This window comes from Lineus longissimus, chromosome 5 (genome assembly GCF_910592395.1).
Source record: "Lineus longissimus chromosome 5, tnLinLong1.2, whole genome shotgun sequence".
NCBI lineage: Eukaryota > Metazoa > Nemertea > Pilidiophora > Heteronemertea > Lineidae > Lineus > Lineus longissimus.
In genome coordinates, this window is record NC_088312.1 from 5,454,681 (window position 1) to 5,470,732 (window position 16,052).

The following is a 16,052-nucleotide window of genomic DNA, read 5'->3' on the forward strand; positions in this document are numbered from 1 at the left end:
TTAATAGTGTAAGCAAGGATTTCAAGTGAAATTGAGAATGTAAACGGGGGAAATCGCTTGCCTACCAGTATCTCGACCGATGTCAAACTTAACATTTTCATATATACCGGTTCTTGACGCTTTCAAACCGACCATATATTGTTGATAACCACGAAACCCCGCTGAAACCATATTTTTCTCTCCGCTTTTCTGTCAGTTTTATTAAACTGATGTACATGCTTGGTTATAGACTTGGGATTTTAGAAACCATTGATGGAGATGGGTGATCCCAGCTTTTCTGGAACATTCCATTCAGAATTGTCTTTGAATTGGTTCATACCTGCTCATTATTTTATTTTGCCTCGCCCCTAATAATGTGAAAGTGCATCGAACCTAAGCCAATTGATGACAATTTGAGTAGAAATCTACTACCTTTCGGCCTGTTCAGAGCAAGTTGGCTCAGGCATTTCTGTTTGATTTAACAGGCTTGGCGTAACAATGACGCGACTATTTGAAAGCGTCCTTTTTTGCAAGCGGGCGTTGGGTCCAACCTTGCCAAAGACAGTTTTCCTTTCAAGCGTAGAAACGAGACCATGCAGACATCCCCACTCAACATTATGATAACATCGGAATGGCGAAGCAGCCTTTCATTGATCCTTTCGGAGTGTCCAGCCGCTAAGCGCAATTACTCCTCGGCAACCTTCATCGTCGTCGGCAATTGGAGGCTATTTTCAGGCGTTGGCATGTCTAAGCTATCCTTGATATGTGTAGTATTTGTAGATAGGCTACTAAAAATTGGGTTTGAAGGCCACAGACATGATTGTGATGGTATATCCAATACGAATGAGAACAAACTTGATTATTCGGGCTTCTCACCTTGGTTCGACAGGAAACGTATGTGCAGTTGTCCCTTTCAGGCAAAATGCAATATTCCATTCTGAACATGGATGGGCGAGCTAGGATCCTTTCGGTGATTTTTTTTCACACGTATACATCTGCGGTAGTTTACAGTTAGTGAACCATCAGACAATGTATCTTCCGATGTAATCAGCGCATATCACAATGTAGTTCCGACTAACTGGACACATTCACCACAAAGCCACTGGTTAAATTGGGGATATCCTGATATAGCAATATTTCATTATCTGTTGTGCTGGTACCTCTGACTGATTGAAATTGAATTCGAAACGCACATATTGTGAGTATTTTTTTTAATCTCAAACAACAGTATACGTCATTATCATCCAGGCCTCTCTGTCCGAGCTATACCACAATGCACCTCGGTTTCAACACTTCCGGTGCAGACAAGCTTACAAAATTTCGGCGAATGCGTAATTAACGTATTGTCTATGAGTCAAAATGGGGATGACAGGGTCAGTTTGTGACTAAGAAAGTCGCTCTTCTCTGCTCCCTTGAACCAAAATTACTTTTTAGCTGATTCAATGAGCCATTGTTTGCATTACAACGGTGAGTCACAATTTGAAGAGCACGAATTTGGTCACTGTCGCACACCTCATGACGATGTCAGGTATACTCATGTTGATGAGTCTCCATCCTATCGGTCACCAAATTAAATCTTCCCATTGAGGTATATGTAATAGGATACCAAATAGTTTTAGAGTGCATGTGCGTACCACGACCCTATTACACATATTGGCTAGTGTTCGCCATGGTCTACCCAATCCACACACAAAGCCTATTCACGACTCCAACGCCTTGGTGTTGAAAGTCCATCATCTACTTTAAGTATGATTCCATCGCCTTTGTGTTGAAAGTCCATAATCTACGTGTACTTCAGCATGATTACTACGCCTTTGTGTTGAAAGTCCATCATCTACGTCAGTATGATCCCATCGCCTTTGCGTTGAAAGACCATAATCTACCTGTACTTCAGCATGACTCTAACGCCTTTATGTTTAACGTCCTTCATCTCCATGTACTTTACCTTAGTATGACTCTAACGCCTTTGTATTGAAAGTGGATCGTCTTCAATGGCTATGTGTGACGTCCTCATCTATCATCATGCGCTATGAGCTTTGCAGGTACATGTACAGCATTTTCGTGTCAGGTGTTCGTTCATCCCTTTGCCAAGGTCAAACCAATCAAACCAACAACCCAATCATACATATCTCTTCCGTCACCGTCGTGTTTATATGTGAAATTGTTGTTGACAATACAACCACCGCGACGGTTTACCGTCCAGGTCATCGAGTGCGAGTCCTCAGCGGTACATGTTGCTCATACTGATGGAGTTCTGATAGTCGTATATACCGTGATCACAGCCCTTCTGGCGCCTTGGTCGGTTCTGCCTCGCGGGGAAAAAATCGATTATCACAATACCCATACATTCAGCGTTACCGAAAGTGCTCTGAAGAGAATTATACAAGGATATCAAAATGTGATCAAGATAATTCAAATCTCCACCAAATTTTCCCTTTGATTATAGACACGTTTGATCAATAGTCTTGGAATTGTTCCACTCCTGGTATTTCATCGTATCACATTGTAACATAGTAGTTTCAATACCATAAGAAAATCTCCATGTGGATCCACCATGAGCTCTAGTTGAAAATACAGAAATAGGAAAATTACAAGACAAAGCCATTTCCTGCATGAAATTGACATCAATTTATAATTTTATCACTGACATATTCAACCGATATCACATTGATATCCACACCTTTGAGGTTCAATATTAAATCCTGCAAAATCTTTCACACTGAGTATATCTCCTTGCTGCCATTGTACCTGCGAGAATCACGACGTGCCTGGTAAGTTAGTACATGTATATCTCCTATTGTTTTTACGGATACATTATGGCCTCGAGTTGAGGTAATTACAGAAATCAGCCACATGTTTCTTGAAATTAACGTAGTGCCATTACTGACATCATTCACCGATACCACATTGATATAAACATCTGTTTGTCTGGGAATTAACGATGCCCCTGCGGATATGTGGCCTTGGACACATGATTGAGTGCTTTGCACCCTTGGTGAATGTACTAAGATGTATCTATCATCCTCTAAATGACATCAAATTTGTGCGGCCCTGCAGGAAAGGAAGTTAATTGCTCGGCTTCAGCAGTCTTCCCCACCCTTTTGACACCCTCCATGCAGTGTTCATTGCTGTCTTTATATCTGCCTATAAAGGTCGAGTCCACTTGGAGGCTAAAGTATGTAATAAATGTATGCAATTGATATCAATTCCACCTCTACCAGTGATAGGAACAGTATTCTTGGAAGCGCTTACGAGAGTCTTCCGTCATCAAGTCACAGTGATGATGACGTTCGGTTAGTATCGGCACAATAAATATATGTAATCTAAGGAATGAAATCTATTGTCTCTTAAAAAATACTTCTGAAGATATTCAATACTCGGAATTCTGTTCTTATCTATTACAAATCGCGAGCATGTTGGTATTTTTTCAGTTTACTTTGTCATATCACCTTAGGTCCCAAAAGGAAGAACGATACGATTTGTTTCAAACATATCTGAAATTGACCATGCTATTGCGCTTGGATTGTATGCAGTGGATCTTCAAGGTACCCTCTAGCAAACTGCTTGTCCAAAGTACCAAGTAAGGCTGCAGAACCCTCTTGCAAACTGCTGGCATAAACCCTCTGACAAACAGGTTACAAGTGAGGCTGCTGAAGTTAGGAGCACGGCCACACCTTCGCGTATAGCACAACGAATGATTCTGTGCCTAATATAAATAGCACAACACATCCAGATGTTTCTTCTGTCCTCCTGAAAAGCAACTGATGATATTGTATTTTGTTAAGACAATGTTAATATTGATCTTTCCGTGTCCTCATGAGCTGCATGAAGACGAGGATGAGGCATGTTACATGTCATCACCAATCACTCTGGACACCACTCTCTTTAAGATTCATTTGCTGATACCCTAACAGGTAAAACATATCCAAATTTTCCTTCATTTCCCCTGAAAAGCAACTGTTGCCATTGTTGACCTTGTTTGTGGTTAACACAAGGTTAATATCGATCTCCTCGTGTCCTCAGAAACTGCATGAGGACAAGGGAGAGGCATGCTGTGTCATCACCAATCACATCGGGCACCACTCCCTTTTAACTCATTCCATGCCAACATGCGCCCTAATGACTCATTTAATACGATCTCAGGTTTAATAACAGAATGTGATCAACACTCCCCGTTAACCCTGCGATAGCGTTGCCCTTCTTCCTTTGCTCGTGCGGGCTTTTCAACGGAAACTGGTTAAGTGCGAACGCTTGGTCTTTTTTCAGGGAAACGGCATGGTGAGGTGAGATAGCTTGAAAGTTTGGTCTTTTCAAAGGAGACTTTTTAATTGGTCTCAGTCTCCCTTGAAAAGACCTAAATTTCGCAATTGGCCATGCAGTGTCTTTTGAAAACCTAGGTAATCTCTTGGTCTCCGTGGTCGTTTAAGGGGAAACTGGATAAGTGCGATGGCTTGATCTTTTTAAGGGAACCTGTTTGGTCTTTTCAAGGGAAACTGAGACCAAGCTATTGCACTTAAGCAGTCACCCTTGAGAAGTCCAGACTATCACACTTGGCCAAGGCCGGCAATTACTAAGATTCTGCACTCTTGATTCATATACATGTACTTCTCTTTTTCGATGCTCCCTTCAAGAAGGCATCTCTTGACTTGCCACGTGTAATCTATAGGCATTGCTTACCCTTACAGACAATACTGGTTGCCTCTTGGAGATATTATGTCTTCCAGCGTTCCCTAGCAACAGTCGACAATAAAAGCCCTCTTGTAGGGTTGGAGACGAGTATAGAAAAATGAAATGTAAACAGGGATGGTTTCCGTGGTTTCCCCTGAGGCACCAAGCCAAGGTTGTGACTAATGCACACAAGGTTATCAGATTATTGCTGTCTTGTCCTCCCCTGGGAGCTTGTTCTCTCCTCGACATCAGTAATAATGAGTTTGAGCAGAATATGAGGAGGAATTTTGTAAAAGGGAAAATACTTTTGTTGCCCTCCCCCTTCTGGCCAAGACACTTGCATGCTCTAGAGTAGGCCACAAAATAGTTACTATCCGAAAAATCTTGTCCGGGCTACTGCTCTATACCAGCTGATATCAGTACAGCGAACTGTGTGACCTTGACTAATGCTCATCCTCCCCCGCAGATGCACCCGGATCACAGTTAATCATTCCCGGTGCAATGGTACGATATAAGTGCAAGAATCACCCATTACCGACGCTAGAAGAGATAATCATTTTGAAATATTGCGACCCGGAAGTCATAGTACTTTAGATACTGTATTGCGCATGTGCCTTGATGGGAAAAGTACCCGTCTGTAACCATGGTTTCTCTATATATCCTGTAAAGATCGTACATGTACTTCACCATTTCTATAAATCCTGCAATAAATGTGGTCGTTATGACCCTGATTGTATGGCAAGCGGCTTGATTTCTCGGCTGTCCTTGCATGCTTCATCAACGACCCTCATTAAGTACGATGTGCTTGAAATGCACGTCTCAACAGTTCTTTATACATGCTTGTTGTTCAGGTTCTTAACGAATCATGCAACTTGAAGAGTATGCTGCATCGTAATGTTTTGTGGGTATACGAAGCCAGGTTCAGGTTCTTTGCATTGCCTAAGTGATTGTGTCATTATTATTGCCCGTTTATACTTTCTTCCACTAACCATGCTGCCCAGTTTTTGAGATGCCCGAAAGGCAACAAATGCCTGTCGATCCTTCCAAACTTTAATTTCTTCAGGACGCCATAAATGGCTAGCTCGTCACCTCTGCCAGCCTGTTTGAACTGAACCTCCAGTACTCAGTCAGTATCCGAACCAAAAGTATCCCCTCCTCCCATTCTCTGTGGATTTTTTTACAGGACTGGTGTAGATCACTTGGTGTGGGAACACTATACAGCCAACATCCAGCCTTCCCAAGTGAGGTTTCCATGTGTACCCCTCTCAATCAAGCAGGCTTCCTTCGTTAAACATTTGACATCATTCTTTACGATTCTTACCATCTATCTTTCAGGTGTTACAACTGCGGGGAGTACAGTAATCATTTAGCAGCCAAATGTCCCAAGGGCCCGTTGCCAAAGAGCTGCTACCAATGCCATGGGTCTGACCATCTCATAAAAGACTGTCCTAAACGAGAGCAAAAAATTACGGGTAAAGACAAAGGTAACGGTGATGGTTCTGACCCGCACTCGTCGAGCTCAGGGAACGCCGGAAGAAGCAACGGGGAACAGGGAACATAGCAACCAAAGGCACGAGATTCGCGCAATGACAACAACATCATGGCTGGATTTAACGACATAGTTACTTAATCACGTGCGGGACAACACGTGGGCCTCTCAAGTGTTTCGGACACGACTCGTTCATGTGAGCGCTCACATGATTGTCAACTGACCGACTCCTAATGATAGATCTCAAGACAAAGGGTCCACAATCTTGAAAGCATGTTTGGCCTCCCGCAACTGTGCCCTGGAGTTACTAGTATTCCTTTGGTGCATGTTGGTGCGGGACGTCTGGCGTTGGAACAATCAAGCACCCCTTGCTGCCTTCAGGAACGTTTTGGGACTGTACGTCATGTTCTTGGTGCAAATATCACTAACAGAACCTTTTCCTTGGGTTACAAGTATTTCAAATCATAGTCTTGTTATTTATGGCGGCCCGCTATCATGTGTTTTGTTGACGTTTCGTCACACGTATTTGTGTCACGTTTTATTTGGCCAAACACTTTGTTGTGGAGCATGACGACCGTTTTTCGCCCTACGGACTACTCGGCATTAATTGCCAATAAAGGTCTCGTGGTCTCCAACAGGGTATGGTGGCCCCCTTGATTATACAGTTCGAGTTTTGGTTGTGACATTGACCTTATACTACATGATATTCATACGAAGATGAAGGAAAATAGCACAAGACATTTGCTCAGTCACAGTAGAGTAACGATAGATTTATGCCGGATTTATGGACGGATTGCTCATGCCTCAATGTGACTTAGGACAGCAAGTCACGGAGAAGAGAGGTGGGAGGGTTGCTGACTCAAGAAAATGGTTAAGTTAAATGCGTTTAGTAGTTGCTTAGATAGTAGTAGAGCTTTAATTGAGGGGTGCTTAATGTAAAACCGGGAGTTGGCGGTTTAGAACACATTTTGGAGATTGTGGGGGTCAGTCGATTGCAAATTTATCTATTGGTTGGGGGGAAAATTAGGTTTACGTTTTCGTCTCCTGCATGTATTTGGATATTGTTGGAGTCACGGTGTAAAGTAGAAGGATGACAGCAACCCTTCAGCTTCTCTGTAAGATACCACTCCACCCACAGAGATGAGTGCATTGCATGTGATGTGCACATGTATGTTGTATATCTTCCTCTAGATCTGCCACCAACTGTACACGATCTACCTCAAAAAGTAAAAATGTGTAGGTTGTTTCTCTGGCCGACATTTTGCGGTTTTGAATAGTTGTTCAGTCATCCGTCGCCATTTTTAATTTGGGACCCCGGGATTTCGTCCTGGAAACCACTTGTGTACAAACGACCAGTGCAATATGTATACCTCCTGGAAGCAGAGTCCATTTGCCATACACTTTTGTTATGCAGGGTAGTCTTAAGAAATTCGGGCACGTTATGCAATCGGCTATACACCACTGGCATTAAAAGGTGCACCTGTCCGCCCTATACAACAAAAGATTTGGCCATTGGAATGTTCTCTCTGTCGGTATGGATTGTAGCTGCTTATGATGCGCCTGTGCACCGTGGTAAGGTTCCGTAATGGGAGCCCATGCAGCAATGCGAGAATGCCTCATCAGGTTTAACACTTCCTGGGAAGAATTTATTATTTCAGATTCATATTCAACAATTTTCCTTTTGAAAAAATGGCGGTGGCTCGTTTGACCTGCTATTTCATCGCGCCATCTGTAGGTGAAGGAACCAAGCTATAAGATTTGATGTTGTCCGCTGCGTCTCTCGCCATACTTGCATGTTATGGTGCAATGCTGATCTGCCTTTGTGTAAACTAAGAGTAACCCTTTACGTTGGATACTCTAAGGTGTAAAATTGGTAACCTACTCCGTCACGAAACTTGATGGCAAGAATTTTTTGTCTGGTTTCCACTGCAAATCCGAAAGTGTCATCACTGGATGGGTCATTCATCCGTGACTTCCTAACTCCACTTCGGGGTGGTTAAATGTTGCATTCGCTGCAGTGAAAACCAGGAAGTGCATGATTGAAAGGCGGCACTATGGTCATGCTCCGTTTCGTTAATCTGACGTCACCTTCATCTCGTCAGCTGCATTATCTTAAAGTAAACCTTTTGGAGTCGGCAGCCTACGTTTGGAGTAGCTTTATGCTTGTAATTAGGGGCAAATATTTCATTCAACTGGAATAGTTCATTATTTAGGCGTTTCTATTGTGGTCTTGGTGCAAATATGTCACCCAGGAACTGTCGTGATTTCGTCAGGGTGTTGATTGACCTTTGTTTAGCCAATTTCTCCGATGGGAAAAAATCTAGAGTTAAACCTTACAACAAATTTTCTTACAACATCTTATGTTTCCATCATCGTAATCATTCCTCATTCCTGCTAGGCGTGTGGAAATGGAAAATTGAATCTCAACGGCAAATTGAATCTTCTCCATTGAACTTTGGTTGTTCTGCCTGAAAGCATGGACTGAAGGTCAAGTGTTGTCCACCCCAAAGGAAGCTTCTTATGTGGATGTGGTATGGTGTCATATGACCATTGAGGGAAATAGCACGGCTCCCTATTTGACACGATCTGCATGTTGAGTGTTTTTAATATACACCTTGAATCAATAATTTGAATATTTTGGCATCTTTACAAAGAAAATATCAACTCTGTCGGATCTTGATCCTTCCTGGAGCTAGTCATTTGGGAGGAAAAATTCCAAACGACTCTTCCAAAGAATGTTACTAGTATGTAAATAGAAATTGAGGAGAGTTCACCTCAGCCTTATCATCTTAGCTTTTTGCGTCTTTTCAAAAATAACGCGGGCAAATTTGGTGCTTTTGAATTTGCTGTCTCAAAATGTACATAACATCCATGGCAGTGGCGGTATTATTCTCTGCAGGTTTTCTGGTGCTTGACAAAAGTTGTTGCCAATATTTGGTGGCGACTGGCGTGATACATCGGAAGGTCTGCACACGCCTGGCATGGTATGGCGAAAACTAAGTTTCTCCAACTTTTCATGTGTGCTGCTCTGTTCAGACAAGTTTCTATCCATGGGTTCTTGAAGCTAAATTGCATGATTGATTACATCTCATATTACTGAGTATATAAATTTTGATAACACCATTCTGTTGTCATAATACCGGAAGCATTATTCCATAATGCCATTCCTCTTACGTTGATTGGATTTTCACTTTTAACATAAAATTACTGAATGTTATACTCTCGATCCCTCAAAGGTTAAGCTTGCCAAATTTGTTTTCGACTTTGGGGTCTACTTCTCGGTCAACCCAGGTGACCATTGGTTGCAATATCATAACCGCTAAAACCAGAATAGGGCATTTTGAAATTTCTATAAAATCATTGACTGAGGCAAAGCTTTTAGAATCGCAATGACATCACTAGCGTCCAAACTTGTGTCAATTCCCTTTCGGAAGTGAAACTTATTGTAGTTTTATCCTAGTTTATATCAAATCGCTTAGTAAAGTAAACAAGCGTCTGATAATTCAACATATGTATTGTACAAATTGGAGTTCACACATGGATTAGTCTGGAGAAACAGTGAAAAGGAGTCATCACATGTTAGCAAATGATCTCAATATTAAATAACAATTCGAGCTCGGAGAGGCTCCTTGTTGAAAGTGCACCACAATATCCACTGGTTTGAAAAAAAATTAGAAAAAATAGGATTTTATTCTGAGCAAAAAAAATATACAAGTACAGCATGTCATGTGTCATCCATTCGTCAAGACTGATCAACGAAAATAAATCGTTATCACTCGATGCCTTTGTTATGGATTGCATTATAGATGACATGTATTCATAATGCCGATCCAGTACAAAGCAAGTGGCAGAATTGAAAAGGGATTCCAGTCTTCCATAAATGGGTGAAGCATTTTTTGGACATGCTGTCAAGTAATCTTTGATATTTTTACGATTTAGCTGGGGTAAGCTCTTCACAAGTCGCACAAAGCTCTTTCTCTGTTTAACAAACACTATCTCCCATGTTTGGTGAATTAGGTTTTGATACAGTTTTATATTCCACTGACATTAATATGGTACATGTTTTACTTTGTTTGTTAATTGAAATCTATACATATAATCATAGTCTAGATAATGTTTTGATAATCATTTCACCTGAAAGGTATATAATCTTATCGAGCTTGTTATACAGAAAGAATGCGACAGTCTGATGCAAAGAGGGTGTGCAATTTACACTAAACATCATAAAGAAGGTATGTTTCGTAATCCTTCAAACAACACCATAGTCTCCTACCATGACATATCAATCTTAAGATGAACTTGCTCGAGTCTGGTGTCTCTACAATAAAACATAATTAGCCACCATTATAAATGGAGCCTTCTCTAGTTTTGTCTTAAGGTTTGATACTTTAAGGTGTGACATCCATTGCTTTGATATCTTAAAGACCCTCCTGAATTCCAATCGTAGTTTCATTACTTCTACAAGAGGATTTAGAACCTGCCTCTTTTTACTACTCCTGGTGTAAATGCAGCATTCATGGCCATACATCAACTCCATGAAACATCTTGTCAGATACTATAGTTCAGGAAGCTATCGCAAAGGAGAGCGTTGTTATTGGCCGCCATTTTGACGGACTAGGAAAACAAATGTTAGTAAAGCAGCCGCTGCCAGATTCAGAATGGGGGCCAATGTCGATGTTCTCCTTAGCTTTGAGAACCAACAAGATAATCGTACCGGAAGTGACGCCCCTCCATACAACATCATTTTTATATTCATGCTTGAAAAGCACAATATGCTTATGAAGCATATCAATAAATGTTCTTTTGTTTAATGTTCAAGTTTGCCTTATGAACATAAAATGTTTTAAAATCATGAGAGAGGGCCTTTGAATGTGTTGCAAAAAAGAACTAAATGGTCAGTGATTGGTACCCAGACGTAAAGGAATGAGTATGTAGGAAGTCAGCTTTAGGCTAATTAGTTTACAATCCGTAATGTACACCATGTAATGTACATGTAATGGTGTTCCCGTATGCACACCATAATGTACATATACGGCGGCATGTCGATCGTTAAGTATAATTTTAAATAGTAATTTACGGTATCTTGAAAATGGATGATTCCAAAGATTTTTGAAAGGGTTCTGTGAAGACAGACATGGGTAGTCTACCATATCTATATTTCACCAATGATAAAACTGTCGGACTCGGAGACTTAGAGCATGAACCCTCTACGCACAGCTGTCCTTTTCTGAACAATTAACAACTAACAAGAACAATTAATTCAAATGGTGTTGTAACATACCATACCCAAACTTATTTACTGGTGTTCGCCTACTAAATTAAACAGTGTATTGTATTTACTCGACTATTTTGTATTGTAATGATAAGAATAGTTATATTTTTAATCCACGGTTAAACCATGAATCTAATGTAACTGTATGCAACTAGATTCATGTTCATAGGCCCTCATCTTGACCAATCGTCGAGCTCATTATACCACTACCACTAAACTGTTGATAGTTTAGGATGGTAAAAATATCACTTCTGTGCACAGGAGTATATAAAGCTGATCGAATGTACAGGAGGATGAACAGTGGTTCGATACATAAACGCGCACTGTTGCAGTGCCTGTCAAAGCACATGCACATGACCGACAGAGTGATTGGCATGCACTGCGCGTACATGTATGTGGAATGTTCATGACATTCGAACGGCTTGACATACCCGCGTAATTCTCTGTGCATTAATTAAGGTTTAACGTTCCAGCATGCATATAAACGACACCAAAACGGGAAGTAGCAAAAGCATCATGGGAAAGAATGGAAATGTCAGACACGTGATATATGTGTGTGCAATCACCTCGGTCTTCGTTCTCAACTCCATTTGGCTGAAATCTGTTGTACATTGCAGTATACTGCATTGTTGCTGTTGACTGCGCTCTATGAGACAATCTACACATAATCGCAGCCAGTCCGGACGGGTTGCATTGGTTGACACGGACGTGTGCGTGCACATTTAGAGTACCGTATTTGTCAAACTTTGCACCTAAAATACGTCATGGGTTTTTTTCTGCTCGCTATAGAATTAAGCTTATAGCTTTCAGATCTTTTCTGTGATTTGCAATTGTGTGAAAATAGACAAAAGCAACGTATTGCCAAATCGGCTGTCGAACTTCAAGGTGTTCAGGGCCACACGTGCCACTGCGGCAGACCGGTTGCAGGTAAACCACTCCCATCAATGGAGCCTTTTAGTGCTCAGCTCTGCAATATTGTTCAGCAAAAAACGACCAGTGGCAGTAGGCCCTACTCCTCATCAGGGTAATTCTTGGGTACTTCCCTTTCGGCGGCTACTAGCTGTTACTTTATATATATGGTTGTAATTTGATGTACAAAGGGCTTGCCTCCTTATGTAATTCAGGCTTCACTTGTTTTGTTTGATATGTGTTAGGTAAATCGGAACCCGGGATTGGAACCGATATCTTTGGCAAGTATTATGCCATTCTAAATACATCATGAAGCCTTAACCGAATCCCCTCTAAACATGCATTGCTTTTCGCCTTACTTCTGTTTTTGCCCTGTATGTTAAAATGGCTGTATCGGAAACATATTAGACTAAACGTATTCTCTTTGTTCGCTTCGGTGTTTAAAATATTGTTATTGTAAAACATTGTATGTTCTTATAACTGTAAATTACTTGTTTCATTTACATACTGAAATTGAAAGAAGTGTGTTTTGGCCGTTGGCAGTAAAATTAGGAAAATGTGCTTTTTCGGGGGGGGGCTCTTATTGATAACGGGATTATCAGATGTTTTTGCTACATCCAGGTTTCATAGCATTTTACCTACCTCATATATAACCTGAACATTTTGGCAGCTGAAGGGATTTTTTTCATCTGTTGGGCAAGAGAATATCCCTGCCGGCAGACTGGGCTCAGGTGATCTGGTATTCAGTTACCCTACCCATGCACCCTCGCGCTGCAACATTGTTCATAACCCAGTGCCAATAGATGTGTGTGGCGACGCCACTCTCAATACTAAAATTGTGGGTCAAAGGAACATTAGCCAACTGGGGAAGAGGGGGGGGGGGGGTTATTGCAGTTGACTACGCCCAAGTGGCGCAAGCATTGACACTTTTGTAATCTGCAGAGAGATGTTTAGTTCCCAATGAACATTGTTCAGTTTGCAGAAAGATGACTTAGTAAGGTCTCTGTTTGCATCCAATTCATATACGATAAATCCTTGTTCTCAAATCAAAACTACCAAATGTACAAGAAAGTTTATATTTATTCGGAACTTTCTGATTATGTCGTTTTCTCTTCGTTTGTAAATTTCTGTAAATTGTATGATATGTTACGTGTGGTTCTTTCGCTCAGTTGTGTTGCGTCATTCTAGTAGTATGAATGTCAATTGTTGTTTAGGAGCGCGTGACGTCACTGCAACGTCACGTGGTGTAATTGTTTTGAGTTCATATCCTATAATAGGCTACCTAATTACAGGGTACGCGCATTTTGTAACCGCAGTGAAATTTTATATTTTTGATAAACTTGTAGCCCTTTTGGTAGGACTTGTGTTTGTAGGTGTTTAGCAATGTAGCAATGTTCAATTTTTGGCGCCACCATAATACTCAACGAGTCAGAATTCACTGTCGACCTACAGGCGGCGCTTCCGATGCGTGTGCTGTCGCCTGGCGGCTGCAGTGAGCAAAACTGAACCCAGTATTACTCATTGTACTGAAGGAGTAGTAACTGTACACAAACGCCTGCAGGCGAATAAAACACTCGGAGCGTGTACTTGTACATCATGATAATAATCTCTTTTTGTTCTGGGTTTACTAGTAATCAAATATTTCCTTCTAAAATTACTACCAAAGTCTATCGAGTCTAAAATCCAAAACTGATTTTCAAGTCTCTATTTCAATTTGTCTTAATCATTGTTGATCCTATTTTAGGAATATTTAGTGCAAGGTGAAAGTATTAACATTGTTGTTCATATTTACTTAATGTGCTGTAGAAGTTTTCAAATGTTTATGAGAACTTAAAGGTGTCCCGTACTGTCTTACTTAGGAGTATCAATATTTAAAAAATCCACATCGTGAGTCTGAAGCTGAAGCTAAAGGAGGTCGAATAATACACGGGGTAGTATACTGCACATGTCGCTGTGAAGGATATATATGGAATTCGTTCCATGTTAAGACGCTAGGCGCAACCACTTGGTGGTCGTGATGACATCGCAAATACCACACAATCTCGCGAGAGTTAACAAAAGCACTGTCCACTTACATCATAGCCCGACTTAGTTCATTGTGTACCACACACTGAAAACATTTATTTCGTCAAAACGACGAACATTTGCATAGATTTGGCATTGTATCACCAAATTGATTATAATAATTTCGTCACATCCGATATCCCTCATCGCTATAAAAACTAGAGTTGTGCCACAAATACAGTCATTTTGTGAAAGTCATCGACGGACCTTATCACTTACTTCGACAAATTGTACGATTCCTGGTTTGTCACGCTATGTAAGTGACGATTTTTCACTTTCACAAGTAAAAATTTGTCAAAAGTGCCACTGTACGCGTGACAAACCGGGTTCGTCAAAATGCCATAGTAACAAACTTGGATTTGTCAAATTGATGAAGACGTCGCTCAACTTGGTGATAGATCGACCAACTGAAGCTATTCGTTTTGACGAACTAATTGGGTTTTCAGTACATCATTGCTGGAGCGTTGGTCATAGACAAATCGATCAGGTGCTTTTGCTCAGGGATATGTGTATTTGAATAACCCATGGTGCAGCAATACGTTCTGAAATTGTCCATTCAAAGTATGTGGATGTCGTCTCGCGTAATCAACTGGAACTGCATTTAATAGCATTTCATGTGTTCAAAGAAACTGAATCCAAGTTAAATACACCAAGGAATTATGATTCCAAAATATGTCTTGTTGTTTTAATTGTTTATATCTTGCTATCCAATAAGTATGCTCCTGATCAGCCACTTGGCAATGGCCGCTCTCTCCATTCGCTCACGATCGACGCTGACACACGATAAAACAAATGAAGTGTAGAGAAAACAAACGACAAGTGAAAGAGAGGGTAATTTAGCCTCATACGTCGGGCTAACCCAAAGAGAGCTATCCATATCCATCCTGGCAGCCTTTCGAAATATCCATCAAACCGCGTTGGCGACAGTGTGGGGTTACCAGGCCCGATAATTCGGTCGTGTTGTGGCTGCTTGTCTCGTTCACCGCGAAACTGCACTGGCATGGCAGCTCCACCACGGTGAGAGTGACAAGACGCCACACCTAGACAAATAGAGACTGGTAGCTCCGCAATGTCGACAACACGTTGAGAGAGATGAAACATCAACATTACGGCCTAACGGAATCCGGCCTGGCAGCACCACATTGTCACAATAACTGCATGAAACGACCAAAACGGCGTACGAGATGAGACAGTCACAGAAAGACCGAATCGTGTGTGGCGGTATAGATGAGACAGTCACAACCTAACAAAGCTGGCCTAGCAGATCCACCACGGTGAGAGAGATGAGACTGCCACAACCAGACCGAATCAGGACGGGAAACTTCGCAATTTCGCCGTCACGGTGTGAAAGATAAGATATCAGATTAGACTGTTATAACTAGACCGAATACGACCAGGCAGCTCTACAGTGGTGGCCAAAACGGTGTGAGGGATGTGACAGTCACAACCCGATCAAATTTGCTCTGGTAGCTCAACCACGGTGAGGGATATGAGACAGCCACAACCAGACCGAATCGGGTCCGGCCGCGCCACAGTGTTGCCAACACGGTTTGAGGTATGAGACAGTTACAACTAGACCGAATCGTGTCTGGCAGAAGATATGAGACAGGCACACAGCCTGACCAAATTCAAATTCGCAGTGTCACCACATCGATATGGTGGTGACAGTAT

The 16,052-nt window shown here is 41.5% G+C and overlaps 1 protein-coding gene across 9 annotated transcripts in view; it reads left to right on the forward strand.

Annotated features, from left to right (window-relative positions):
- Window positions 1-15,052, forward strand: part of LOC135487618 (protein lin-28 homolog) — a 168,976-nt gene extending 153,924 nt beyond the window's left edge. For all 9 annotated transcript variants that reach the window (XM_064771582.1, XM_064771581.1, XM_064771584.1 and 6 more), the window contains one exon: window positions 5,983-15,052. In XM_064771582.1, coding sequence (XP_064627652.1) covers window positions 5,983-6,208 — 226 coding nt within the window. In that variant the 3' untranslated portion in view covers window positions 6,209-15,052. The remainder of the gene's footprint in view (window positions 1-5,982) is intronic.
- The last annotated feature ends 1,000 nt before the right edge of the window (window positions 15,053-16,052 follow it).